The sequence below is a fragment of the Strix aluco genome, chromosome 3, assembly GCF_031877795.1.
Source record: "Strix aluco isolate bStrAlu1 chromosome 3, bStrAlu1.hap1, whole genome shotgun sequence".
NCBI classification, from domain to species: Eukaryota; Metazoa; Chordata; class Aves; order Strigiformes; family Strigidae; genus Strix; species Strix aluco.
The window spans coordinates 66,443,213-66,470,873 of record NC_133933.1 but is presented as its reverse complement, the minus strand read 5'-3'; the positions used below and the strand labels follow the sequence as shown (position 1 = coordinate 66,470,873).

At 42.5% G+C, this 27,661-nt stretch overlaps 2 protein-coding genes across 24 annotated transcripts in view; one reads left to right on the top strand and one right to left on the bottom strand.

The window, feature by feature from the left end:
* REPS1 (RALBP1 associated Eps domain containing 1) overlaps positions 1 to 4,234 on the bottom strand; it is a 68,923-nt gene extending 64,689 nt beyond the window's left edge. For 4 of the 20 annotated variants that reach the window (XM_074818949.1, XM_074818948.1, XM_074818956.1 and 1 more), the window contains exon 1: positions 3,833 to 4,232. In XM_074818949.1, coding sequence (XP_074675050.1) covers positions 3,833 to 3,985 — 153 coding nt within the window. In that variant the 5' untranslated portion in view covers positions 3,986 to 4,232. Of the gene's footprint in view, positions 1 to 3,195; positions 3,375 to 3,832 lie in introns of all 20 variants that reach the window. The other 16 variants (XM_074818947.1, XM_074818950.1, XM_074818957.1 and 13 more) reach the window with 9 other exon arrangements.
* A 625-nt stretch (positions 4,235 to 4,859) lies between these two features.
* On the top strand, positions 4,860 to 27,205 carry ABRACL (ABRA C-terminal like). 4 transcript variants are annotated; one of them, XM_074818927.1, is made up of 3 exons: positions 4,860 to 5,139; positions 25,460 to 25,526; positions 26,653 to 27,205. In XM_074818927.1, the coding sequence occupies exons 2-3, from the start codon at positions 25,466 to 25,468 to the stop codon at positions 26,835 to 26,837; spliced, it is 246 nt and encodes an 81-aa protein (XP_074675028.1). In that variant the 5' UTR covers positions 4,860 to 5,139; positions 25,460 to 25,465; the 3' UTR covers positions 26,838 to 27,205. The 4 variants fall into 4 exon arrangements, with proteins under 4 accessions (XP_074675028.1, XP_074675025.1, XP_074675026.1 ...); XM_074818924.1 differs by lacking the exon at positions 4,860 to 5,139 and adding an exon at positions 22,856 to 22,987; XM_074818925.1 differs by lacking the exon at positions 4,860 to 5,139 and adding an exon at positions 23,273 to 23,319.
* The last annotated feature ends 456 nt before the right edge of the window (positions 27,206 to 27,661 follow it).

The following is a 27,661-nucleotide window of genomic DNA, read 5'->3' as shown; positions in this document are numbered from 1 at the left end:
CTGATTTGCTTCTTGTCTTGTGAAGTTTGTATGATTCATAATCAAAGAGTGCAAGTTCATAAAACATTCTGTGATTAAATCACCTAAATAAGAATTCTACAAATTGAACAAATGGGGCAGCTATTATATTAATCCAATGCACAAGTAATGAACTTCACAATACTTTTTTTTGGCTGTCTGTATGTACCTTTTACAAGCAACTTCACCATCAGTACATGGGTACCAAGAACTGACTTTAACAGCATACACACATTAGCATTTTAGGTCAGACATGAAATGTGTTTTTGAAGCCAATTTCCAGATCGCCCTTACTGCTCTCGTTCATACTGTGCAGCCACTCCAGAACAGGCAACTTCTTTTGTATGAAACTAACCTAGAAGATACACTCCAGAAGCGCACCTAATGAATCGCAGCTAACATTCAGTCCACAGGACCAGGCCAGAACTTTACCAAAGGAAATCTTCTGAAATACATATACAAGGTGGATGGCAGCTCCTCAGCATCGCTTGTGTTGTGTCATACTACTTGCTAATACAAACACCAATGCACGTGCAACTGAGCCATGAGCTCATGCAGCTGAGTCAGGTGAAAAATAACTTGACAAAACCCCCTAACTTTTGGCTGAACAAGCTCCCTGGAACCAGCTCGCTGTCTGTTCAAATGAATGTCAGTGCCAGCATAAGGCAGCTCCAGCTTCTAGTGGTTTAAGCTACCATGAAACCATGCTGGATCACAATGGGCATACCCAATCACTCTAGGAAAAGGAAAGCTCTCCTCTTCCCCTCCATCGGCAAACAGTTTTCCTGCCTCCTTCTCTGTGCCAGCACTGACATTCATTCAACCCCACTGTTAGCTGATACAGAGTTAAAATCAACAAAAACTTGTGATTAATCTTCTGCCTGCATAGCCCCCAGTGCCAGTGTACAAGAGCATCGGAGAGGCACTAGCTTCTTTGCAAGAAGCAGCAGCGGGAGCACATGGCTGGGGGAAGGGGGAAGACTGAACCACCTCCTTCAGCGGCAACTCACCATTAGATTGGTTTAGCCGCAACGTGAAACCACACCCTCAAAGCAATTTGAAGACTCATGCAACTGTTGTCAAGTAGCTGGACTTGTTACCCCAATACACACACTTTTATTCACTGTTTTATGCAAATCTTCTACCTTAATGCTAATTTTTAAAATGTGCACAAAGAAGGCAGAAATATGGATTAATAAAGACTGGTGTTCTCACACACACAGTTAAGACTGTAACACCTCTGGTGAGATATTTTTGTTCTGGTAATAAGGCTGTCCTTTTGCAGATGTGTACTAAGTGAACATACAGCTTTTCTTTTCCAGGGTTTTACCTGCTGCAAGACTGGTATCTCACACAAACATAACACTTTGCAGGAAAGGCTGCATGTATATCCAGCCTTTAAACAACAGATTTGCAAGCAAAACAAGTTACGGGTCTAAAAATGCATCTGTCACACATTTTTATTTCCAACAGAATCAATTCTGAATTATTGAAAAGTATCTACAGACCTGTACTACTGAAGAGGAAAAACTTCAAGGTAGTTCCTCAGGACTACTTGGTCCCCATGAGTTTGAAAAGCGGTAATTTTGTACTACATTTTGCACACCTACAAAGGTACTTAGCATTCACATGACTAGTGCTACGCTTGCATGCCAGGATTATGTAAGAATTGGGTAACTGAATCAAGCTCCTTTCCCCACAAGCATCAGGTGCTTCAAATGAACAGGTAAGAACACAGCACCATGTGGTCAAAAGAAAATTCCCTTCACAGGGTTCCCTTATTTCTTAAGCTGTATCATCCTTGATGTTTCAGTTACATAGGTACAGCTTCCGAAGCATCACATGCATTTTCCCTTCAAAGAATCCCCATCCAATGCCTGTGTTAACCTGAGGTACAGCATACTCCCAAGGAGAACATAAAATAACTAGACAACTGGATTCTCTCCCTCAGAAGTACAACATACTTTACAGGTAACCAAAAGTGATTGCACAAGATATTCGTAATGGTCAAACTGCTAAGGGCATTTTGACTTTCTTTGTATTATTTACAGTCTCATTCCTCAGGCAATCTAATACCTTGTTTGCCATTTTAACTGCAAGGTTTTCCTTGAGATCACTACAGTGATAAGCCAGGTCTGCTTCTTGAGTTAATTTATTTAGAACCCATGGAATGATGCCCGAGTAGTTTTTCTTCTTGATGCGATCTACTTTGCAAGAAAATAGCTGACCTCCTCTGCAACAGATAAGGATATAATCTGTGGCCACTTGTTTTCAAAATTCCAAGTACTTCCAAGTCTTTCCAGGTTCTTGCACTAAATCCCTGCACAAAAAACCTCTAGCACTAGCCTGTTTTGCCTATACAGTGATCCAGACAAGTTTTATGGAAAAGAAATTTTAAATGCAACAAACATGTAAATATTCACTTTCCTGGGATGATTCTTCTGAAATTGGTTGGCCACACACAAAAAGAAGCAGTGGGTGGCCCTTGAGAAACCTCACTCATAATACTGAGCATGCAGACTCTCTTACCATTAAGTCCAGTCTAGCAAGTCATCAAATAAGAGATTACTAGTTTTACCAGTAAGAAGCACTTCTTATTCAGCTCTCCTCCACTTTTTTGCTTCTTTAACTAACCAAGTTGCTCTTAGGAGCCCAAAACACATGAACAGTAACCCTAGTCAAGCGTAAGTACTCTGAAATCTGGTACTATATTGCAGAACACTGAAATTTGTGTACTGTGTTTCTGGCTACAGTAACTTTAATGCTTTGTTAAAAGGCCTGCTTATCTCACTAGGCTGAGGATGAAACTGCATAAAAGGCAGCATGCCCTTTCAGATACAGTTTTACCCACAGCAGCTCAAAACACTAAAACTTTAAAGCACTGAACAACGACAGAGGGAACTGCAGAAGCAGCAAATTATTACAAATAGCTGTTCATAACAACGGTTCACTGGAAATACTTTCCTCAAATAGTTACACAATGCACATTAGAGCAGATTTTTCCTTTTTGTATGTCGCTAGCTCTGCAATACTGCTACACCTTTTAGACATAACCTGGCCAAGGAAGTAAGTGCTAAAAACTGTGCACATACATATTGCAAGTATGGACCCATGTCGTTCTTAACGCTGCATTTTTCATTGTTAGAAATGTTTTGATGACTACAGGTAAGTTAATACCTGCTGGGAACCGATGTCCAAAAAAGCCTGCATGGCTTAGGTGAAGCGGACCACTGTCAGTAGCACTCAACGACACAAACCCCAGGTTTCCTTCTGTGTTGCTCTTCGTCAGCAGACTGTGGGATGAATCTCCCCCGCATCCCCAAAATGCTTTGGGGTTCTCATGTTTTGGATGGCCTCTGCCGACACGAAGCAAACAAGGCACTTTCCTACCAGTTGCTGGACACCGCCAGCACAGATTAGCCACAGCCCCTTCCCAGCCGCGTAGTCAGAGGCCCCACAAGTACACGGCGGGGGGGGCCTGCTGCAGGCGTGCTCAGCGCAGCAACTCCTGCACCCCCCGCCCTTCCCTCTCCGCTGGAGAGGCTCAGCCTTCCCCGCCTGCCCGGGCTCAGGTGGCCGGTTCCCGGACCGGACAATAGCTCCCGGCGGGTCCCACTCCGGCCTGGCCCGCCACCGCCGGCAGGACGACCCCCGCCACAGGGCTACCGGGCGGGCAAGGGGGCGAGGGCCGGGCCGAGCGCGGCGGAGGTGAGGGGAGGGGCGGCAGCCCGGGACGGGGCCGTCCCCCCCTTGGGCGGCAGCGGCGGGGCGGTGCCGGGGCCCGCCGCCCCCCCGGGGGCCCCGCGACGGCTACCTGCATGACCACGTCGTTGGGCAGCTGCGCGGCGCGGAAGAGCTCCAGGACGCGCCCGTTGGACGCCACCTTCTTGGTGCTCTCGGTGTCGCAGTAGGAGAAGAGGTCGCAGTAGTAGCGCTGCTCCGCCTCGCTCAGCGTCAGGCCCTCCATCTTACACCCCGGCTCCGCGCGGCGCTGCTGTTGCCGCCGCCACTCCGCATCCAACGGCGGCGGCCCGGCCGGCGGGCGGGAGGGGGGGGCGGGGAGCGCGCGGGGCTGCCTCGCGCCGCCCGGTCCGTCGCGGTTGGTGGGGACACGGGAACGACACGGGACGCCGCCGCCGCCGCCGCCGCCGCCGCCGCCGCGCGCCTCAGCCGGCCGCCGCGCGCGAGCGGCTGTTCGCACCTTCCCCCACCAACCGCCCGCCCGCACGGCGGCGCGCCTGCGCGCCTTCCCGCGCGCCTGCGCCCGCCGAGCGCGCGCCCCGGAAAGGGCGGCGGGGGAGAGCGCCCGAGCGCCACCGTCCCCTCCGCGCGAGCGGCGGCGGAAGCGCCAGGCTCTGGGGGAGGGAGGGGGGCGGGGTTTAGCAGGGAAAAGGGCCAACAGCGCTCCCCGCCGCCTGCGGGCCCGCCCCCTCCCCGCGTCGCGATGCCGACGCCATCGGCGGCGCCTCCGAGGTGGGGGGTGACGGTCTGGGCACACCGCCCGTTTCCCGGGGCCCGGATGTGCAGCGCGGCCGTGCGCGGCAGCGCCCCCTATGGGAGCGGCGGGCCGAGCCGCGGCGGAGGCGTCTCCGTGTGGGGAGCTCCCCTCAGGGAGCCCTTGAGCTGCCGGCGGGGCGCCAGCCCTCGGCTCCCAGCGGGTGACCCCCCGCTGGCCTTGAGACTGCGGCGTTGGCGGCTCGCTCGCTCGCTGGCCTGGCCGTGGCTGCCGCCAGATGGTCGGTGCCCCGAGGGGGAGCTCCACAGTCACTGACGCGGGGGTGTGCGGTCGCGCTGCTCAGGCAGCCCATCCCGGTCCCGCGAGGCGCTGCGGGTCGCCCGCCCCCTGCCCTGCAAGCTCCACAGCGTTCACCTGTGGCGGCCCAGCCTGGAAAGCAGGCGAGAGGTAACCCCTCGCCGCGGCGGCAGCAGCGTGAGGGGCTGGGGCAGGGCTGCGCGGCTTCCTGCGCCTGCACTGCAAGGGGCTTGGGGCAGGGCCGCCACTAGTGCAGGTGATCCTGGTAACTGGTGAAGAATTACCCGTTCTCTGTAAATTGCTACTTTCTTCAGTATGCTGTCTGCACCATCAATACCTCGTGCAGCAACACCACATAACACACAACAGTAAGTGTCCTAGATAATAACTCAGTACGTAAGTCTTCCGAGAAAGAACAGGCAAGAGCTCACTCACCTCTTCAGTCAGCTCTTGCTCTGCATCTCTTGGCTGTGTTTTCCTGGATTTTGCGTGTTTCTCCGGGTAAATCCATGCTCTTGCTGCAGTACGTTGACGGAGTTAGTTCCCTCGAAGCCACTTTGCTTTCTGGAGGGAATCTAACATCCCTGACAGAGTAAAGGCTTTATGCAGGATGCGGTGGTCTCCTGCTAGACCCTTTTGACTAACTGATCTGATTTAAATCTTGCTAAGGTACCAGTCCAGTACTTCATACTCAGAGGCATCCTCTCAGCTTTATCCTTCTTCCCTTTTTGCACTTCACCTTCCTTTACAGCTCCTCCAATTTTTCTCTTTCCAGGTTGCTGTTGCCAACCGCTCTACTTCTCTTAAGCACCTCTTCCTTTCTGCCTCTTAAGATGGGTATGTTCGGAACTTAAAGCAGAGATTCATCTTCCTTGACATTTGAAATACACGGTATATCCTTTTGCTGCTAACTAAAGTTTCAGAAAACCTCTGATACATTAGCTTATAATTAAAATGACAGAATGATCTTCACAGAAATCTACCACCATTATCAAGCTTTTGCAACCCCAAAGGGTATTAATGATGAAACCATATAGATTGATCGCATTTCTTCGTTGGTTAAAATTCGTCAAAATAGGCTATACTGAAGAAATAATTAACTTTTTTATATTATATCTAATTATTATGATTTTATAGGCTTTGATAAGGCCAACTTAGGTCACTTAATTGGAGCTATTGTCACATCGTATCTCTGCAAGTAAAACGAATGTAATCTTTCCTCTACAGCTAAATCCCATACTGCAATTCTATTAGTTATACGGAGTCATTTGTAGAGAGGTTTTTAAATCATTTATTAGCAGATGATGGGGTTCAAGTGCCTTTGCTTCTTATAGGTTCAGTGACTGTATGCTAGTCTGGGCACTGGAGTTTGAAAGATTAATATATGTGTGTAGCTATAAAGTTCTTCATAAGTTAGTGTAAGGACCCCAAAATACTTTTATTGTCAAAATAATGTTGAGGCTCATATCTAAAAGTAATCTGAACATCTTATTATTTTAACTGAGTTGCTATTTTATTATTTGCGTTTTTGCAGTGGGTGCACTCTTTTGACATTAATGGGGATCACTTGGCTGCAACAGTTCATACAAGACACAAAGAACAATATAGGGAAGAGGTTCCCTAGAATGGACTATTCCCACATGTCCAAATGCCAAAGAATTCTGAAGTATGTTTAACAGCTGTATATTTCACTAAAACCATGATGTGTCATGTGAAAATGTCATGTCATTGCTTACTGGAGAATTGTATGCTTTGGGGGAATATGCCAGGCTTTTCACTGTGTACAGCACTACTCTGAAGCCGCCTAGGTAGCTATTTTGGAAAACAGGTGGTTGAGTCTCATTTCCAACTCCTGTACCATAAACTTACCTTCTTGCTTTGTGCTAGTTCAAAGACTGAGCAGAAAGAATAGGAACGACATGACGTGTACCAAGTTCATTTCTAATTCCCAAAATCTACATGTGGGGGAAGCATCTTTGCCTCAGAGAGTCCCAGTACAATGTTTCTGTGTTTGGCTCTGGGATCTCCCTTCCCCCTAACAGGCCCCTTGCAAACCTCCAGGCTGAGGAGGGATCTGCTGTTCAGAACATTACCTGTTCCCATCAGGCCAGACTTAGCATCTACTGAGATTAAAAAAAATAAATCTTTTCAGTGGTTGCTCAATGAAGATTTGTTTCATTTGGCTGGAGAATGTGCTGTTTGCTACAGGATGAACTGAGGAAAAGAGTATTCCTGCATGTTTGTAAGATGTATTAACTTCTCCATAATTGTACTTTTCAGTGTGACTGACCCAAACAATGAAACCATATTTCTATTTTTAGTTCTTCTGGTTTGGAAAGATCTGTATCACAGCATTTCCCAGAACTCATATCAAATAGGCAAAGGAGAAGATTTATGGCAAAATACCCACTAAAATATATCATTAGTGATACATTTTCGATACAGTAGCTTCAGCCTTTGGTACATGAAAAACTTAACTGCCTTGAATTATGGTTTAAACAGAGCAAGAAGAGGAACCTTTCTTGGATTTTTAGGTATTGTACCTTTTATTCTCTTTTTAATGTATCTTCTTAGAATTCAGAGCTCTGAATAGCTAAGAGTTAAGTTATTCTTCACATGGTGCCTACTTTTACTGTATTTTATTTTCTGTGAAGCAACTCTTAGATGACATATATTGATATCAAAGCAGTTATCCTTTTAAGAGATCAAAGTCAGAGAAAATCATCATTGTCATAGGAAGGCCGAGTCTAATGACCCAGATGGAAGGAAGTGCAAGGTTGTTTTGCTGCCATAACAACTCTTAGAATCAGTGCTAAATTATGCATCAATAAAACATTATATTTTTTAGAGAAGGAATACTTTTACAACTTGATATATGACCAGAAATATGTATGTCTATTGCTACTAAAAAAAAAAAAAAAAAAAAAAAAGTAATGTTTTATTCATTTAAGGGAAATGCCAGTTAAAACACTGCTCAGGTTTCAGTGTCTTTTATCAGCTGTGAAATTAATGTTGGTTTCTAAAAACTAGTTACACATGCTGAGACTCAATTCTAAATATAAACATAACTCATATACATATGCAGGGTCTAGTCTTCATCAAGTCTAGTGGGAGTGCCATGTCTAGGGTCTACCTGATTTCGATGGGTCTCCGAACCTCTGAGTTCTTATTATAGTTAGGGGGTCTCATGTATGACCTTATTTACACTGAAGTAAGCTATATGCTCCGATTCTTCTTTTTTTTACATTAGAACACCTTCAAATCACTTTGAACCTTACTAAGTATGTATTTGGGTCCACTTTCCATCTTGCACCTGGTTCCCCAAGTTTAGAAAAATGGCCCGAGGTTATTTGCCATTGTCTTTCTAAATTCTTCCGCATACATAATGCTGTGGAGCAGGTTTTACAATCTCTGTCAATATACTCCTTTACCTGCAGCTCATCAGGAGTTACGGGAACTTGTTCTATCCTGATTCTTTAGTGGAAAGACAAGTAGATTAAGGGTAGAAATGAATGGGAGAGGTTTTAAAAAAACTTGCTGTCTCAGATTTTAGAGATGTTTTATTGTTACTGCCTGATCTTTTCAAAAAAGATACCTCTGGAGGTAGGGTACTCTATTCCCAGACAGAAGAATATTTTGAGAACTGTGTTAACACAAATGAAAGAAGTCCCTGTTCTGCTTTCCTATAAAGCATCCTTATTTCCTTTGTACGGAAGCAACATTTTAATGCAAATATAGCCACTGTACAGATGTTTGTACCCATATTTTTGTAAATTTCTACATGTATGTTCTGTGTGTTACAGTTTAGAACCTCCTTCCAACCTTGATGTTTACATTTTTGCAATTTTGAAAAACATCAGTTTTGTCATGTGGTCAGGTTTCACCTGCTGCTGATTTTACCTTCTATGAAGTGGCATCCATGTTTCAGAGAACCTACCCTCTGTTCTACCAGTCCTGCTGGGATTGTTTCACCATCAAAAAGGGCATCCCACATTTAAGGCTATGACATTTTCCATGGTGGGTGAAAAAATCCTTTCCACACAGCCATGTAGCCAATGGTAAGAACAAGGAGGGTGTCGTTTTTTCCTTCTGTACCAGGAGAGTGTCTTTGCAAGGAGCATTCAGCAAGCAAGCAGTGGATCTAAAGCGATGTTGTTACTCACCACAATGTGGTCATTCTGGTCCCTCCTGCACCTCAGTGCAGGCACGTCCCGGAAGAGAAAATAATAACTTCTTTCTCAGCAGCCTCCCTAGCATGTTGTGTCACTGCTGAAATATGTATGGGAACCTGGCTGGAGACGTCAACTATCTGTGGAGTATTTAACAATATTTCTCTGTGTAAATTTCCTCAATGGAGGATGAATAATACCTTTTCCATATCATTCACCATTGCACCTCCTCAGTTTTCCTCAGTCTCTCCGTTAAGCTTTTAATTTGTATATATCTGTCATGGTCCTTGTAAAAGTTGCACATATTTCAAAAATGGCCCCCTTTTCTCTTTCATCCAAATACATCAATTGGTTGAAAGGAGTAAGCTGTCAAATGAAAGCCTCTAAAGGAAAACTTTTTTGATTAAAAAAATCAAAGTGGAAGATACTGGAAAGGAGAAACCTTTACTCCTTTATGATTTTGGCAGATTTCTACATGAGATTTCATCTCTGCACCAAAAAAGGTGGGGGGCACCTACCCTTACCGCAGCACAGCTATATGTGTTTGGTAGGTTCCAGAGAGGAAGTCCTTTAGAGAATGAGTTGAAGGGAGAGTGACTTTTCATATTTACCTCAGCACCTCAAAAGCCTGAGCAGCTGGTCAAATCCCACCTCTCTTTAGAGTTTAAAACTATCCTTGTTTCTTCCAAAAGGCAAGGATGTCTCCTGCTTGCGTGATGCTATCAAATAAGTCTCTGCTTATAGAAATTAGAACTTCATTTAGAGACTTTCAATATTTAACTATAAATCCATCTGGTCTTGCTGCCATATTTACAGCAGATTATTCATGACAGTGTCTACATCCTCTTTATAAATATATTCTCTATAATTCACAGAGTCAGGAGGGGTAAGAGAAAAGTTAAACTATCTAACATACATAATTCTTCATAAAATTATTTATATATTGATAACAGCTGCCTTGAAGCATGATGAGGTTGTATTCAAATTACTTTTTCTTAATGATTTGGGTTACCTGTGTAGTCCAATATCTTTCTTTGTTCTGAAGCTCTAAAATGTACATTACTGAAGCCCCAGCTAGTCTGAGAACAGTCTTACACCTCCTTCACGGCCTTTATTTACTTAGCTTCCATCTCCCTGGATTCTTGAGCGGTTCTCATTGTTGTTGTACTTCTTACTCTTTCCTCTTGCTCCCTGAATGTGGAAGTGCACTGTAACTTGCTAATGGAAGAGGATGTTATCCCTTCCTAATGGATATGGATTCCACTGAATAATGATCTCCATCTGGGAGGGTTGTTAATGGCTACTTCAGGAAACTGAATTTGTCAGAAATTGGTTACGAGGTGGGAAGAAGTCCTGAAAGCAAAATGTCACATCTCTGTTTCCCATATTACACACATACTCGCCCCCCTTCCTTTTCCTCCTCTCCTCTTTTGGCTGTATGTATAAATGCATCTTTCCTTTTCCATTTCACTTATAATTAGTTTCCATCTTACTATTTTTTCCTTAAGAGTTTTCAGTTATAATCAGTTACTCAAGGATTTTAATTCTGTCCTTTAACCTTTCTTTCTACATATTTCTTCCTCACACTAGCAATACAATCCTCACAATATTGATAGTCTTGAGATTTGTTCTCCAATTTGCCTTTTCCTTGGGCTTTGATACTTTCTCTATCCTGGGTTCACCAGTTTGTTATTTCACAGTGTGATTCTGCCTCTTGGTCAGAATTTGACTCAGCCTGTTCTTGTAGCTGTTTTCCATTAAGATCAGTTTCCTAAGGATTTTAATCGCTTCCTTTTTCTCTGTGGTGATGTGGGCTGCTCTTGATGTGTTAAGATAAATAAAATGTAAAACTCCCTCTGTGTCTTATATTTGTTTAAGATAGCAATAATCTAGTTTATTTCTTTTTCTTAAAGTCCTCTAGATCAAAAACACCCCAGTGTGTTTTCAAATCTGCTGTTTTTGTTAAAAACAACACTGTTATGACATTTCTCTGATGTTTGAGTCAGGTATAGCAGGGATATTAAGAATGCTGTATGCTCCATCTGTGATGGCTATAGGAAGGAGTCTAATAATTAAAGCTCTCTCTATATATAGCTTTGCTTTAATATGTTTTACAGACTCTCATTTCTTCACGCTTTCTAATTTTTACATTATTTTTTTTCTGCCCCTGTCTTTTTTTCTTTTTTTTTTTCTTCCGAACATCTTCACTTATTTTGAAGATCTATATCCAATTACATCTCTTTACCCACAGGTATTGTCAGGGATTAGCAAGGGAAGCTGGGAGCCGAGCATGATGACAAGACGGGCAGTGGCCATCTTTGCTGACAAAAGTCCCACCCCGCCACCCCCAGCCAGGGCACCGGGCAGGGCCGGGAGGTCTGGACTGGCGGCCCATGGCCAGGGACAGGCAGGGCTGTACTGTGGTGGGGCTGCCGCTCCGGCCAGGCCCCATGGCAGAGCCTCAGATGAAGGCAGCTCCCATGGGACGAGGTCAGCCCTGGCTATGGCTGCCCTTCCAGTAGCTGGCTCACAGCTGGCCCTGACCCCCACAGACAAATCCCCGCTTACCTTTAGGTCATTGACCTCAGCTCCACGTCCCTAACTTACATGTATTGTTGTGAAAGCTAGAATAATTCCATCATGTTGAAGAGTCTAGCTTTGCATTTACATTAGTGTACTTGGGAGCAGAAACTGATTTTGAAATATGGTAGCATTTTCATTGCACTACCATTCATATTTACAGAAACCCCATTTTTTGAGTTCAACAGTAAGATATATACAACATACACAGAACTGAAACTTCTTCTGTTTGCATTAAGAGACTCAAGATGTCAAAGAAGAAAGATGTAGTTTTCCTGTTAGTGTATAAATAATTCCTGAAGCAAGGCTCTTACCATCATAACTTCCTGCTAAACTTGACTCAGTTAGCAAATGCTAATGACAGTCCTGCAATGTAAAATCAATAAATGTTATTTGAACTAAATCTATTATTTGAACAGAGTGGAAATATATTTAATTAACACACATTCAGATGTTCTAAAGAAATTACATTTCTTTTTTTTTGAAACATCATGTTCTATTCCAGTCATTTTAGAGGGACTATATTTGGTAGAATTGGGGCTAAGCCTACATAGTGCTACAGTTCTCTGAAATTAAGTGGAATCGTTGCCAAGTACTTTATTTCTCCCTGTTCCTTCTAGAAAAAGGTTCAGAACTTACAGTTCTTCTAATTAATCATCAATGAGCATATTAGAAACTGGCAGGATGGAATGAATATATGTGCAGACAGAGAGACAATTGCATCTTTTGCTATCCACGTGTTTTTTCATGTAACTGTTAACTTGTGTGTGCCCTTGTATGTGCTTCCCATGAAAGTTGTTTGCTAGGATTTGTGTCTGTGACAGGAGAGAGAATACTCTGAGCACATGAAGCACATATCTCTCTTTTACTGGAGGGTGAAATAAAAGGTGAAGAAAAGCAGCTCTTTACATCATTACTCTTCTCATGCACCTTTTTTTCCAGGCTAAGAGCAGTTTGGCTCTCTTAATTTCATTAGGAAGGGATTAGAATGTATAGTCACCCCTCTGAGTGAAAGGTTGTGTCCCAAATTGGTATCACCTCTGTACTCCTGATAGATCAAATAATGGTGGTGATAAAAGGCAACGCTGATTCTTTGCAGGAATCCAAGCACTGCTGTTATTTGGCTAATGCAGCAGCCTAGATCTCCTAGCTTGAACAGGTGCTAGAACGTAGCAGACCATCTCATCCTCCTCTGCCTCTCCCAACCCAGAGAGAGAGCTACTAGTAGGTTTCTTCATGGCCAGCTTTGGGAGATATCTGAGTAGTGCTTGTTTTTATAGGTGTCTTACAAATACCTGAGAGACAGAAAGGACAAGCCTCGGGCACGAGCTCTGCAATTCCTTTGCGGAGGACCTAGTACAGATGGAAGAAACAGCACCGGACAGCAAAGCGAAGCTTGCTGGGAGTATACAGTGGGCTCATGCTTGCTTCCCCACATTTCTAGTTGCAGGTTGTCACTGAATGAGAGCAGAAACTTATTGTACCACTTCCCAGTTCATTCCAGTGAGAATTGTTGCAACCCTGGCAAGTAGCCTGGGACTTGGGTAGCCAAGGGTGGGCCAAATGTACTTCATAACTCAAACCTTTCTCTTGTTTATATTTGATCGTCATACTCCAGCCATTCAAATGACTTAAGACTTAGGAAAAACAGCTGAGAAAAAGAAACCCAGAAATGGTTTATTGAGATTTTGTGGGCAGGTTATTTATTTGTATAGTTTGATCTTATTACCTGGGAAGAGAGAGAACAATTTGAATGAAGAGCTACTATATTTTATATGAAAGAAAAACAGAGGCAGGAGCTACCTTTGACATACAACCTTTTTATCAGTAAAGGCTTTTCTGCTATTGTCTGTGTAATACAGGAGCCATTTATATATTATTAGATATCCAAATACACTAAATAGAGATGATGCACTCAAAGTGGCAGACCCTTGCTTTTTTGAATGAGGCATAGTGAAAAAGGAGGCAGGAAACTGTAAGAACAATAGGTCTGGTTCCATTTTCCTCTTCTCTTTATACAGAGATTTTGAAGGAAGTGAAATGGCTCTGTTTCCTCACATCTGACCTGTGAGAAAAATAGCCTGTGCAGTCAGATTTTAGCTTGGGAACACATACAAGCTCTATTTCCCAGTAATGAAATAAAGGATGTGTATTCCTTAGAAAGTAAGTGAACGAAAAAACGCCTGCATTTCTTCTGGTGTGAAATACTAGTCTGTCCACCTTCTGTTTGCCTCTGCGATAGAAACATTCTGATCTGTAGTAACCAGTTAACTGACATACTAAGTCTTTATTGGTGACTATTTGCTATTGGGAGAAACTGTTAATACTGAGGATAATTTGTGTGTTTGCTTAGAGAACCTTTGGTAATTGGTGTCAACAATACAGTCTTGGTACTTTATATGTCTCTTAGCCTACAGCTGTGACCAAAGAACTATTATTTGTTCCATGTGTCTTTAGCTATCTAAAAGTTAGTAGTGATCTCTGATCTACATATTAAGAGCTGTCTCTGTAGTGGTGCTTTTTGGAAGGTGAGGTATTCATCTCCTCTACTATAGAGACATAACTATGTGTATATGCAGAGACTTAGTCAAGTAACTAACTTAAAATAGACACCTTACTTTCAGGTAGCTAAAGTCTGGTGAGATGAATACTGATGTAAGGTGTATGCATAGGTAATACAATTTAAAAGCCTGGCTGAAAATTAGGGATCTTTCAACTCCTAACCCAAAATCTTAGCCACTGCACTTTACCCAATGATTTCTTAAATGCCTGCTGACTTTTCAGGGAGATTGTTAATTGTTCTCTGTGCAGTTCATGGCAGTCCTACTTTGCTAGCATCTGCAGATAAAGAGTTCCCCGTGGCTGATGTACATCCTAGTGCAACACCAGCTATTTTAAACAGTGAGCATCATGGGCAGCCTTTCTTCTGAAAAGTGCACTGAGAAAACCAGCTGAGGTCAAGGGAATTCTTCTAAAGGATTACAGCATGAAAGGTCACAACCCACCCTTTTAAGAAACAACAAGATCTTAGGCTCTCACTACATTTTCCCGTCAGATCTCCTCCTTTACTTCCACTGGCAAGTGAAATAATTCAATAAGAGGAAAGTGGGAAAGTTGGCTGGCTGGAGTCTTTGGCTTTGCATGCATCCCCAGAACTAGACAGAACTGATCCACTGAATGACCTTATGATCAGTTGTCTGTGTTTTAGAGACTTTCTCCAGTTTCCCTCCACCCAGAGGACTTCCATCAACTGTCCTCTTAGGGCGCCAGCTATGTGACTCTGGAAAATAACTTAGAGTAAGTCCCTGTTCTGCTTTTTATTTCCATTTTAACACCCCACCTCTCCTGAATGTACTCCTGAGGAAGATGGCTAGTATTTCTTCTGTACCTTATCCTACATACTGGACCCGGGCCCACATGTACCTTGTCCCTCTGATGGACAGGCATACCTTGTTTATGTAGCTGGGAAGCTCCTCATCCTACACTGCTTAGTCTATGATGCAACTGATTGTCTAAAGAAAAAATAAAACCATCCTCCCCCCCCCTTCAGTTTCCTGTTGGCACTGTAATTACAGTTATTTATGTTTTCTAGAGCAGAAATACATATATAAATTCTGGAATCATCAGAGCCCCCCCCCCCCCCCCATTGTTTCTGCCAAATCTGCAGATCATCAGAAGCATAGTTTCATCTCACCTGATATTATTTTGTAAGCTTCCATTAAATTCAAAATGGAGATGAACTTTTTAAAATGGAGTAATATACTGGTTCCTAATAGCAGAAGGAAGTTGAAGCTGGTCTAAACTTACGTAAGGAAGACTTGGATTCAGAGGAAGTGCATTGGGAAGTTTCTGTAACACTTCACAAAGAAAACACTTGTCTGTGTGCAAGACAGCTTTTGTGCTTCCTTCAGCAAACGTAAGGGAAGTGAGATTCATTTGTGCTATTCGTGTGACAGAGAACAAATAATGTTTGCTTCAAAATATAACATCACAACACCTTGAGAAGCAAGTATTATTTATATACATGTAAGATAATTATATAGGATAACTATGAACCAAACAAGAAGATGGTTATACTTAATTTTCTTAACTATGGTTTTAAATCTAAGCTTCTCCAACACGTCAGAGATGATGCTTGGACAAAATTTCCTCAGGGAAAAATAAAAAAAGGTAAGACTTATCCCAGAAGCTCAGGATTCACAATTACAATTAACTTTGCAGATGAAAAATTCATGAAAATTCATAAAACTTAGGTGTTAGGTGAACGAGAAAACTGGCACATCATTTGTAATCAAACTGTATGGTGTGTTTAAAAGCGTAAATTAATTTTGTGTTCTCATAGTACTTCCCTGGTAGATATTTGTCTACTATTTTAAATCAGCATACAGTTTGACCTTCTACATGGTGACAGAAATTCCTCCAAGGCTATTAGGTCAATAGGTGAGACCATTAGCAGTGCTCTATGGGAAGCTGCGATGGGAATCTGGTTGTTCTGTGTTGCAGTTTCAAACACCATGAAATCAAATTATTTAGGATCAAAAGACTTGTGGCTTCAGTGCCAGTGAAATTAGTAAAGTTTTATCAGTTAGTAATTCAAACCTCATTTAGATTTCAGGGCTGGCATTGTATCTTGAAACCAGAAAAGAATTCTTAAAAGGCAGTTTATATATAAATTTTACCCTAAAAATACGCTTCCCCATATGCAGGAACCAAAAAAGTGCTCCTGTACTTGACTTAAAAATATAGCATAAATTCAGCGTAATTGCAAAGATTATCAGATTCAGATGATCCAATGTGCACCTTAAGCACAGTTTTTGAACTAAGAATCTGGAATCTAGGCTAGCAAAATTACAGGTTTATCCCTAAAAGTGCTTATAAACAGATTTTTGCATTAAATTATTATTAACTGTCATTAACCCAGTGATAAAGAAGGTTTTCTTATGTTTTTTAGCCAACTCTAACTTCTGTGAACCATGCTTGCATGGCCAGCAGGAGGTCTTGACATTTCACTAAAAAAAAAATTTAATGTAATGACTTCTGCCATGACAAGATTTCATATGTTAAGTAAATGCATTCTGACAAATGTCAATCCACAGTTCCATTTCAGTAAGATTTCCTTCAGGAAAAGATTTTATGTACTTCTGTTGTGAGTCATTATAAATGCCTGAGCTTTTGGAAGGAAATTTATATGAAACTAATAAATGAAGATATTACACCTAGAGGTGTATTTGATGTGGTTGTGAACAGTAATTCTATATTAATGTATCTGTCATCTCTGCTACCATTATTTGACATCTTCATGCAAAGCCAGTATTTTTGGTTTTCTGGAAAAGTCCCCAGAATGTCAGTATGTGTATATATGTCTGTGAAGGGAAAGGGAGAAGGGGAGATGATGTTTTTTCGTGATGCGTACCAAATAAGAGGACAGAGGGGCTGGGTGATTCAGCTGTGACCATGCTGTCTGGAGATCAGGAGATGCACTGCTGTTTCCTTGCTAGAAGAGATTTTTTGATACCAGGAATCTGAGAAAGTAGTTAGTTTTCATGTTCCTCTCTCTCAAATATTCAGCTGTTATAGCAAAGAACACCATAAAACACATTAAATACAATCAGCTATTTATATATTTCTTTTTCCTCTTTATAAACTGTCTCCAAACACTTTTTGATACTCTGCCCCCTCAAGACATTACTGCATATCCTCTTTACTTCCCATCCTCTTGTGCAGAAAAGCATCACCCAAGCTCAAAATAAACCCCCTACGAATTCTGACTTTGTGCATATTTAGGGAGGTTTTGAGTTCAGTCTTACAGTTTTCAAGTAACTCCTCTCAGACTCATGATTAGGGTCATCCCATAGTTCTTTTTACAGTGTGTGCTGTAGGACTAACATCATGGGCCCAGGCTTTTAGCCTGTACTGATACAGCATCTTTCTGTCATTCCATATAGAGGTTTTATTCTTGGGTTAGGTGTAGAGCAAGTAATTGTAGTGATTTATGCCAAGGTTTTAAATACTCCTTCTCTTTTCTATTCAACTGTATTAAAGATTTACATGCTTAATTTAGGAGGAAGCAGCATTACATTGTTTGAAGCACCTAGTGCATGACAAGAAGGTATGGTGTCCTGAGGCCCTTTCTGAAGTAAGTCCTCTCTCCTGGACAGACACAAGTGAGTAACAGCGTCAGTGAATCACTCATGTACCTCAGTGGAAGTGCTCATCGAGTGCCAAGACTGTCAGCAGTCACTATGTCTGTATTTGGAGTCTCTTGTTCTGAGGCTGGTCTGTTGTGTTTGCTTTTACATTAAAAGAAATGCTTATGTTTTGCTAGGTTACTTCTGGAACTCACTGAGAGAGAAAAAGGGGAAAGTGGGTTTTTTTGTTCTGTTTTGGTTTTGGTGTGGGCTTTTTTGGCTGTTATAGGAAAAGTGAAGCTAAGAGCCCATACAATTAATATTTTAAAACATGGCTTTACAGAAAAAATCTTGGAAAGTTTTCCAGAGCATCACTATGCTTTTCATTTTGATAAAATAATTTTCTCCTTGAAACAACTGCTGACTTAAGACAGAGAGAACAGCCAAGTAAGACTAATGATTGGAGCAAAAATGATGGAGATGCTTTGTGTGTGGAGTTCATAAGAAAACAGTGCTACTTTCCTGGTTGATTGGTTTGTCTCAAACAATATAGTTGTTCTTCTGATTATCTCTAACAACCATACTTTCTGAATATTGCTTATTCCCCTCAGATTTCTATAACAGCATTGACTTGCTGTGGTTTTTAATTTCACATTGTAGCCAAAGGCACTCTCTTGTTCTAAGAAAAACTACCTTACTTTTTCTGTGGTGTTACAAAGCCCACAGGAATAAGGAATGTAGTAGATCCTCCACCACTTGAAATCTTCACATCAGGCGAAGACATATATTTTAAGGACCTGTTTTAGCCTGGGCTGAAGTGGCTTTACAGCTTCATGTTGAGTCATAACCCTACAGTGGGTTGCATAATACGGCACACCCATGTTGAGAAGTGACTCATGGCTCATACGTGATGGGGCTGGGCTAAGACAAGACACATATGCACACTCCTGGTTGAATCACTGTACTGTAGTTTCTGTCCAGCTTTGGAGACAGTAAGGAGAATCTCTGGCACTTTGGACAGGTGTAAGTTGCTGGCGTTAAAGCAAAGGGATGGGACACAGGCACATGTGGTAGGAACTCATATCTCTACCAAATCAACAAGTCAAACAAAAATGTGTTGAAAGAACAAAGTAAGACCCAGACTGTGTAAGAAGACAAATAAGATAATCTCTTCCAGCAGTGAAATCTGCAAATCATGGTGGCAGTTCTAATGGTTTTTAGCTGGGGAGGATCTCAACTGCAAACTGTGTGTATGTATGTGTGGTGCGTAAGTCTGCCTATTCACAAACACATATAATGCAACAAAAATTCAAGAGAACAGTATTGTACAAAACAAGAACAGCATGAGTTATCAAGAAATGCTAGTTAAGTGAGAATATTTAGTTAATATATGCTGGAAAACAGAAAAAATGGCCATTACCTAGCAAATGACCTTGTAAGTTTCTCCTACATTTTTCAGTCTTGGCACATGCTGCTACTCACCTGTCTCTGGAGAAACCTGTTGCAACAGATACGTTTACAACATGTATACTGTAAACATTAAAATCTTTTATAAAACTGATTTCTATTGGGGTAGGAAGACAAGGTCCATTCAGAAGCAATAAACAGCTGAAAGGTGGGACGAGACAAAGAGGTAGAGCTGATGGTCAAATTTCATGAGGGAGAGAGGTTACTAGTGCGCACTTACTACCATCTCTGTCTGGACCTGTGTTATTCAAAGCTGTCATTGATGACATGAGAAAAGAAGTGACAAAGTTTGTGTGATCCTATTTCAAATCACAAAGTAAAACAGCCAATGGTACTGAAAAATGCAAAATAATATACTGGAGGGAAATATTCCTAATTATCTGTAACAGAACAACTAATTACTAGCACTTTGGAAACAGTTTTTGAAACCAGTGTGGATAGGGCTCAGCACTGTTCAAAAAGGCAAGTAAAACGTTGGGAATTATTAGGAGTAAGAACAAAATCATTATGTTGTCATATATACTATACCCATGTGCTGAATAGTGCTGACAGTTCTACTAATTCAATCCCCATAAAGGACGTGGAATTATTTGAAAAATTATAAAGAACAACAAGAAGGATCAGCAACATGAAAAGACATTCATCTCACATGAGTTTAAATAAAGCTAGGGCTCTTCAGCTTGAAAGTAAGATGAGCCATGGGAGAGCTATAGGCATGAATGTGATGGAGAAAGGAGAAGATGGAATAATTACTTGCTCCAATAAGTGCCAGAAGCCAGGAGAGAAACCAGGGGATCAACTGATAGCTTTCATTGATTATACTGTTTTCCAAATGCCTGCTCTTGGTCACTGCTGGAGGCAAAATGCTGGGTTAAATTGATTGTTTGATCAGATCCAGTATGTCTACTGTGGTGTTCTCAACCTATGTTTTCTAAATTTTGTGTTGCATAATTCCTCTGGCTGCCTTGATGTAAAACTGTGCCTCTGGGGGGACAGTAACAGTACAGTGAGATGCCAAGGAAGGTCAAATTAGAATAGTATTTTTGAAGGCAGAATTGCATGACTTTTGGGGAGCACTCTTAATAAATGCAGAAAGGGGGATATGAATTATGAGTCCGACCATGAGCTTAACCAGTGATATGAAATATGTACGAGCAATATTTCCATGTCCATCCTGTGTGCTTGTAAAGGACTATTTTGCACTTTTTTTTTTTTAAAGTATCATTTTGTGGAAGCAGAATGACAAAAAATCACCATCTCCATAATTTTCATGTTTCTTGCTCTCTGCTGCTGCCCCTGTAAAGGACATAATCAGTCACTTAGTCCTGATGCTGCTCGGTTCATTTTCATACTTTGGCAGCATCACTGTTCCCTTAATTGTCATGGTAACAGATGGTTTTGAGTACTGATTTACCTAGAAGTATTTTAACATTACATGACAAGGAAGGGCCACAAAAGAAATAGTAATGAAAGCATACTGTGTTTTGATAATCTCCTGATGTGTTCCTGGGGACCAGTACTTGGGTACATGACACTTTCTTCTCAAATGACAGAATTAAAAAAAAAAATAATTTGTAGTTCCTCAAAAAAAAAAGGGTTAAAAGAAAATAAGATAAGGAATTACAGATTTTTGTTCATCTTTCTCAGATGTATAGTTGATCTCTTCTTATAAATTAGGGGCTATGCTTCAAAGCAGACCTAGAAAAGAATTCCTAATATAGGTTTCATCATCATCATAATACTTTTGGTCTGAAAAGTCCCAAACTGTTACTCAATCAAATATAAATTATCCATAATAACAATCAGATTATGCAAAGGCCTACATTATTTGTGCAAATGTAATGGTGTTCTGATGATTAAGAAATCTAGAGTACTTGTGTGATAGAATTGAAAGCATGTTCTTAACAATAAAAACAGAAAATAAGCACTTTTATTCTATACTGCTAAATCACTGGAATATTTGCCATGTTTGCTAACATACTAATTAGATTCTCTTTTGAAAGGTTTATCTCAGATTTTCCTTAAAAGTCTATCCTTTTTGCTATTGTGTTGGCCAACAAAATGGAAGATCTTAGGAAAAGTAGTATGCCTTAGTATAAACACATATGCCAACATATCCACAGAGCATCAGTGCTTTTCAGATACTACATTTTTCTGAGAATTCTCCAGTGTCTTGATTCAATTGAGTCAGATTTAAATTTCATTAATTTCATTATCAATTTAGGAATCTAGCCCTTTCCATCTTAACTTGTTTTCCTAACTATCAGGGTTTGTTTTGAAAAGAGCACCCCTTACTGATGTTAAATACCGCTAATCTGTTTGGGAAAATGTTTTGACGTGCTATCATCCGCTGAATATATAGCTCCTTGAGCAGAAAGCAGTATGGGTTTTTTTTTGACTAACCAAAGATTCTGTACTAATAAATAGTGATTATTCTAAGGAAAAGTTAACCTTTTAATAACACCAACATCCCTTGGAAAAGCAAAGGGCTTGGGCTGCAGTTACCTGTTCCAGATAAAAATGTGGTCTCTTGGTGTAATTTCCACTGTGCAAACCAATTTATCTAGCTGCAGGTTCCACCAAACAAGCCCTAGCAGAGCTTGCTGTAGTGGTTTAAGGTGCTGTTAGCTATTTATTCATCCTTACACCAGGGATGGGGGAATGTGGTGAGGGACCAGACCTCACTGGTACAGCCCACAGTCTGAGAAAGTATCTCAGCCTCACCCTCAGAAGCTAATGGATGAAAATGTGAATTGCAAGGGCTAGAAATAGCTTCTCATACCAACGCTGCTTCAGGGGCAGTCATGCCTGCTAAGGAGGTGGGAGAGACAGCCAGGAATGGCAATGCCTTGAGCTGTGCCGGTGAGAATTTTCTGGAGACATTTGGTGTGAGCCTTGCCTCTGACTAGCGGGTTGGCAGCAGCCTCGTTGCTTTGTGGGAGTTAACGCAGCTGTCGGGTTTAGTGCCTGTGTCCTTGAGAGAAGATGTAAACATTTCTGTGAGGTGAGGAGGAAGCAAGAGAGACAAGAGCAGTAGCTAATACTAAGATACAAGACGGAAGAAATTAAGTTGCCTTCTCTCACAGTGTAGAGTGCAAAGACCTGGCGGTGAATGAAAAAGTAGATAAACTGCAACATAACTTTATTGAAGTTAAATGATACTGATGTAGCACATTCACTTTTTCTGGAGAGAGAGCTGTTTTTCTAGGAGAAAACCAATGTGGGGGGCATAAGAAAAGAATGTGGCATAACGTCACCCCGGGGAAGCCAGTGGAGATGGAGAGTACAAGGCAGGGGATGGGGACAGTGACCGAAGCAACACAGTGTACTGCGTTGCGAGCAGGCCTGGAAGAGAGGGAGTTACTGGAGGCCTTGGGAGGCATTTTACCACGCGCACTTTGTCACGAAAAGAACGACGTGCGCTGATCAAATCCGCAGATGGCACGAAGTCGGGAGTCGCTGACGCGGAAAGGGGCGAGGTTGCGGACGGGGGCAGAACGACACGGTCCTTCCACTGGGAAGGCAGGGCCAGGCCCTCGCCCTCGCCCGCGGCCTGGCGGCAGAGGCGGGGCGCTGCCACCCGCAGCCCTCGCACGCCCCGGGGAGCGGGACCCCGGCAGGGCCAGCAACGGCACAGCCCAACGTGGCCGAGGGCGCCGCACCCGGGCGGCGGGGAGCTCAGCGCCGGGAGGGGGCGCGAGGGGGCGCGGCCCCCCGGGCGCCGGGCGGGGCGGGGCGGGGCGAGGCCCCGGCGGAGGCCGCGTAACCGCCGCCCGCCCCTCGCCCTGCCCCCGCCTTCCGCCACCCCCGCGGTGCCTCACGCGGCTCCCGCCGGCGGCGGCCCCTCGCGGTGAGAGCGGCGACGGCAGCGGGTGAGTGGCGGCGGCGGCGGGAGCGGGTCGGGGGTGCCTCGCCGCGGGGAGCCGCCCTGCCCTGCTCTGCCCTGCCCTGCCCTGCCCTTCCAGCCGCTCCGGGGAGAGGGAGGCGCTGCCCGCGCAGCCGCCGGCAGCGGCGGGCGGCTGCCCCTCGCCCGGGCGGGGCCCGTTTCTCGGTGCGCCCCGCGCAGGCGGCGGCAGAGCCCGGGGAGGCGAGGGAGGGGGGATGGGGATGTGTGTCCTGGCGGGGGGTGCCTCGGTGGGAAGGGGACCGCGCGCTGCCTCCAAACGCGGGCCCGCCGAGGAGCCATCTTCTGCGGTGTCTGCAGGTTCTGCAACGGGAGGGGCCGGTGCGGTGGGTCACAAGGATGTGTTTGTGATAGTAACCGTTAGGAGAATTTCCAGGAAATAAAGAGAAGTTTAGTTTTCGTACTACGTACTGAGAAATCATGCTGGCTTCCAGCAGTGTGTTGGCATCAGAAACAGTAGAGTTTAACAGTTGGCGTGCGCTTCTGATAGTTGGTGTGTCAAGTATATGACAATATAAATTACCTTAAAATACCTAGAATCCCCTTTTCCTTACACAGCCTCGGTTCTCTGATCTCAAAAGTGTGGGGCAGTAATGTAGAATATATGTTTTTCTTTTAATTCTAAATGTTGCTACTTAAATTGTCAGTGTATGTGTATGAGGGAGAAGAATTTTAAATTAACGTGAATTTAAAGAGTTAAAGTAAAAAGGCCTTTAAGGTTAAAAGAACTTTAAAGAGAAGCTAATTATGCCATTGTAATGACCAATATTAAAATTGGCAGTTTGATAAATTAGTAGTGATAGTGTGAGCTTCTTGGTAGATGGGTCATATTTTCCTCGGTGAGTTGTGGCAGTGTATTTAGTGCGCAGTTGAACAAAATCTGAAAGTTTGTAGAATTCATCTGAGGTAGCCACTCCCGCAGCCCTGCTGCCGCGCCCTTTTAAGGCAGCTTTGCAGAGCGAGTACCACGGCGGCGCATCCTGCTGCGATGTTACTGTTAGTCTGTTAATGTCCACTTGAGCGTTTGTTCTCATCATGCGTGAGGGATGGAACTGGGGTTTGGATGGGGCTTTGCCTGAAACCCACGCTGATGCTCAGCTTGCTCAATTTTGCATGTTAAAAAGACAGGGGTTTGGGATCTGAAAATCAGACTCTGTTACAAAAGTTCTTTTGCTTCTCGGATGAATCATGAGGGGTCAGGAGGTGAAACTATGTCACTCTTACCTATTTTAACTCAATAAAAAAAGAAGGAAGGGGACGCTTTTCTCTTAGGAAGAGTTTGTGATGCATCCAGATGTCAATTTTTTTAAGCCGGATTACTCACCAGATCTGTGCAGAAATCCTGTTTTCCTGAACAATAGAGGGTCTCAGTGCTCACTAAGCCCCTTTTGGACAGCGCTCAGCTCCAGAAGCTCGCTCTGTAGCCTTTGTTCCAGACTGCATTGTTAGCACCTGTGGAGGCTGCATTTGAGGCTTTGCTTTGTCTGTGGGGCCCAGTTTCTTGTGCTTACCTTGATGCCAGTTTTTTTCTTAAGGAGTTCCACATCTAACAGTTTCATTGTGTTGACGCCACTTTGTGCAGCATAGATCCCAAAACACCTTTCAGGTGCCCTCAGTTATTAATCGTGGACACTTTGTAGCCAAATAGTGTTTTGTGTGACTATAGCGTTGCCATCTACTAAGTTGCATATGGCAAGGCATTGATGCACATTGGTGAAAATTGCCCCGTTTCACAGCAGAGAGGTGCACAGGATATGTTTGGCGATACGTTCCTTGGGATCACTATGAATGGAAATAAATTTTGGCTGCCTTAGGATGTGCCTTGCATAGTTTGTCTCTGGCTCAGTTCTACTCTCAGTAGCCATTGTGCTGTAGCTGCTGTCCATTCAGGCACTGTGTGCACGTATAGATCTGCTGTCATCAGCTGGATGTCTTTGATACCTTGCCAGGGTAAGTGGAAAGCTGTGTTGTGGTTTAAAAAAACAAATCTATTGTATATTCCATATGCCAGAGAGGAATTCAAAGGAAGATGTTCCATTTTTATCAATGCCCTCAATAGAAAGTTGCAAAGCCCCTGAAGGCCTGTGACATTACCAGGATGCTCTGATTCTGTGGCAGCCTATGCTCATTCTTTAAAACAAACACCCCCACGCCCCCTGCCCGCCCCGACCTTCCCACATTTTTCATATTTTGAGATTAGCTTCTTATATTTGTGTTTAGAATGTACCAAGGTTCCAGTTTCTGTTCACTTCCGCTCAGGTGTGGAGGCTCTTTATCCGTTCAAGACTGCAATCTCAGATTATCCTGTAGCCATGTGTCTCCAGGCTACTGGGATTTACAAAGTGCTGTGACATTCCTGACGAACTGAGAACAGGCCAGGATGGCGCAAAGGATTTGCAGGTCTCCTAATAACTTTGTCAAAATTTATTTTACTTTTTAGACCACAATGAATGTGGAACATGAAATTAGCCTCTTGGTTGAGGAGATTCGGCGGTTGGGAACCAAAAGTAAGTACTGTAGTATCTCTGACCGTACAGATATAGTCATGTTATGCCTATGTGTATGTATATGACATGTGTCATACAGATGTAGTCATGGTATATCAAACTATGAACTTGGCAAATTTAATTAACCTGAAAACTTGCATATATACTTAATGTTGGACTGTATGGTACTCCCTACGTTCCATCCTTTGAAGTAGTTCTTAATTAAATTAAGTTAAATGTTGAGCCTCTGCAGCACAGAGGATCTAGGCCTGAAATCCTGCTCCCACTAAAATCCACTGCAAAATTACCCTTTTCTTTAGACTTCCAATACTTGCTGTGGCCATCAAAGAAGGAAGTTACACCTTTTCCTTCCATTTCCTTCCTTGGTAGCTTCTGAACTTCAGAATTCATACACTTCAATTCTGTTCATCATAGTATTATTTGGAAGAAATTGGTGTGTATGCCTAAAACTAATCCAGAAGTTACAGGTGTAGTCCCAACCTTCCTACAACTTGCTTAGAAGGTAGCCTTTTCTCTTAAGATTGTTTTTTCATTGTTAAAACTTCCTTTTCTTTACAAATATTTGTACAATTTGTGGTTGTGCTACCTGCTCATATATTTTGGTTTTAATGCAATTTCGTTCAGTTTCCTTTGTTTTTCAAAACCTAAGTGGATATGTATGTCTTGCATTTGGATTGACTGCATCTGCCCTTTAGGAATAACCTAGCTAATCTTAACTTTTATTTTAAAATTCTTTCTTTGTTGAGAAATGAATTCACACTGTAGCTTTTTCAATGTGAACCTTAAACATTAATAAATTTTTAAAAAATTTTGAAAAATTAACATTTTTATTATTTAAAACCAATTTCCTCCTTATGCTTTGAAGAGGTTCAATAGCCTGTGCAGTAAAAATAAACATAGCAGACATGTGGTTTTTGATATGAGTCTCTGGAAAAAAGGGAAAGTCATGCCAGACAGGAGTTCTGCCTACTATTTATTGTCAGCATTCATAATGTGTTCCCCAATAAGTCGGGAAACACCATGGGGTTTATTTTCAATATTCTGACTGTGTGTCACTTTGTTTCCCCAGTAATCTCCTAAATGAAAGAAAATCTGCATGTGTTTTCACGTTATATCTTTGGTTTAGATGCCGATGGACAAGTGAGCGTGAAATTTGGTGTCCTCTTTGCTGATGAAAAGTGTGCCAACCTCTTTGAAGCTCTAGTGGGAACTCTTAAGGCTGCAAAGCGACGGAAGATTGTCACTTACCAAGGGGAGCTACTTTTACAAGGTGTTCATGACAACGTTGATATCATGCTGCTGCAGGACTGATGCAATGTTTCAGCTATGCATTAGTGGAATTGTTTGAGACGGTGACTTTCAACATCCTCTCAATAAGGCTGATCATTCTAAGGAGTTTTGATGTATTTTCTATATCTTTATAGTCCAAAGGAAACTGTCCTATTTTGGAAAACATTCCCTTTTGTAATTCTCTCTAAAATGGTACTGTATGTGAGTAAGATAAAAGATGCCAGATATCTCTTTTTTTTTTTTTTTTTTAAAAAAAAAATCTCAGGTAATGCTCTCAAATTCTGGTGGTTATTTTCAACATATGAAGAAGGGGACTGGTAATTTAATGTTTACAAATCAAAATGTGCCATGAAAGTATAAAATAAAAGCACATACTTAAATTTATGTAATTCTTATTGCTGTGTTTCTCTTTTTTATTTGCAATCTGAAATGAAAGCAAACTGAATTCCTATAAGGAACATAGTTAAGTAACTCTACAGAAAGCATGAGTGACAGTGAGATAGAAATAATTTTGCAGCATGATTCAATTGAAGAATGACCGTCCTTCAGAGGGACTAGATTGTGCACAAAAAGCCATGAATGATAGATGTACCTCATTCATCTCTGGCAGTGTAATATGCTTTCGTTTTTTTGGCCTCTAGACTTTTGAAGGCAGTGAATGAGGAGCTCCCTGAACACTTTCATGCAGTGTTAACCAAATGATGGTACAGCAGTTTCAGGTTGTGATTATTTTCCTCACAGAAATCATACTTTCTCTAAACCACTCCAGGTAGAAAGTGGGAAGGGAGGGGGTAAAAAGGCCTTTTGATATTTTTCTAGCTTACTGCTAATTCTTCTTAGTAGGT

Coding starts and splice junctions, on each gene's coding strand:
- ABRACL (XM_074818927.1), top strand. CDS start 25,466: ATGAATGTGGAACATGAAATTAGCCTCTTGGTTGAGGAGATTCGGCGG. Junction 25,527..26,652: donor TCGGCGGTTGGGAACCAAAA/GTAAGTACTGTA, acceptor TCTTTGGTTTAG/ATGCCGATGGACAAGTGAGC.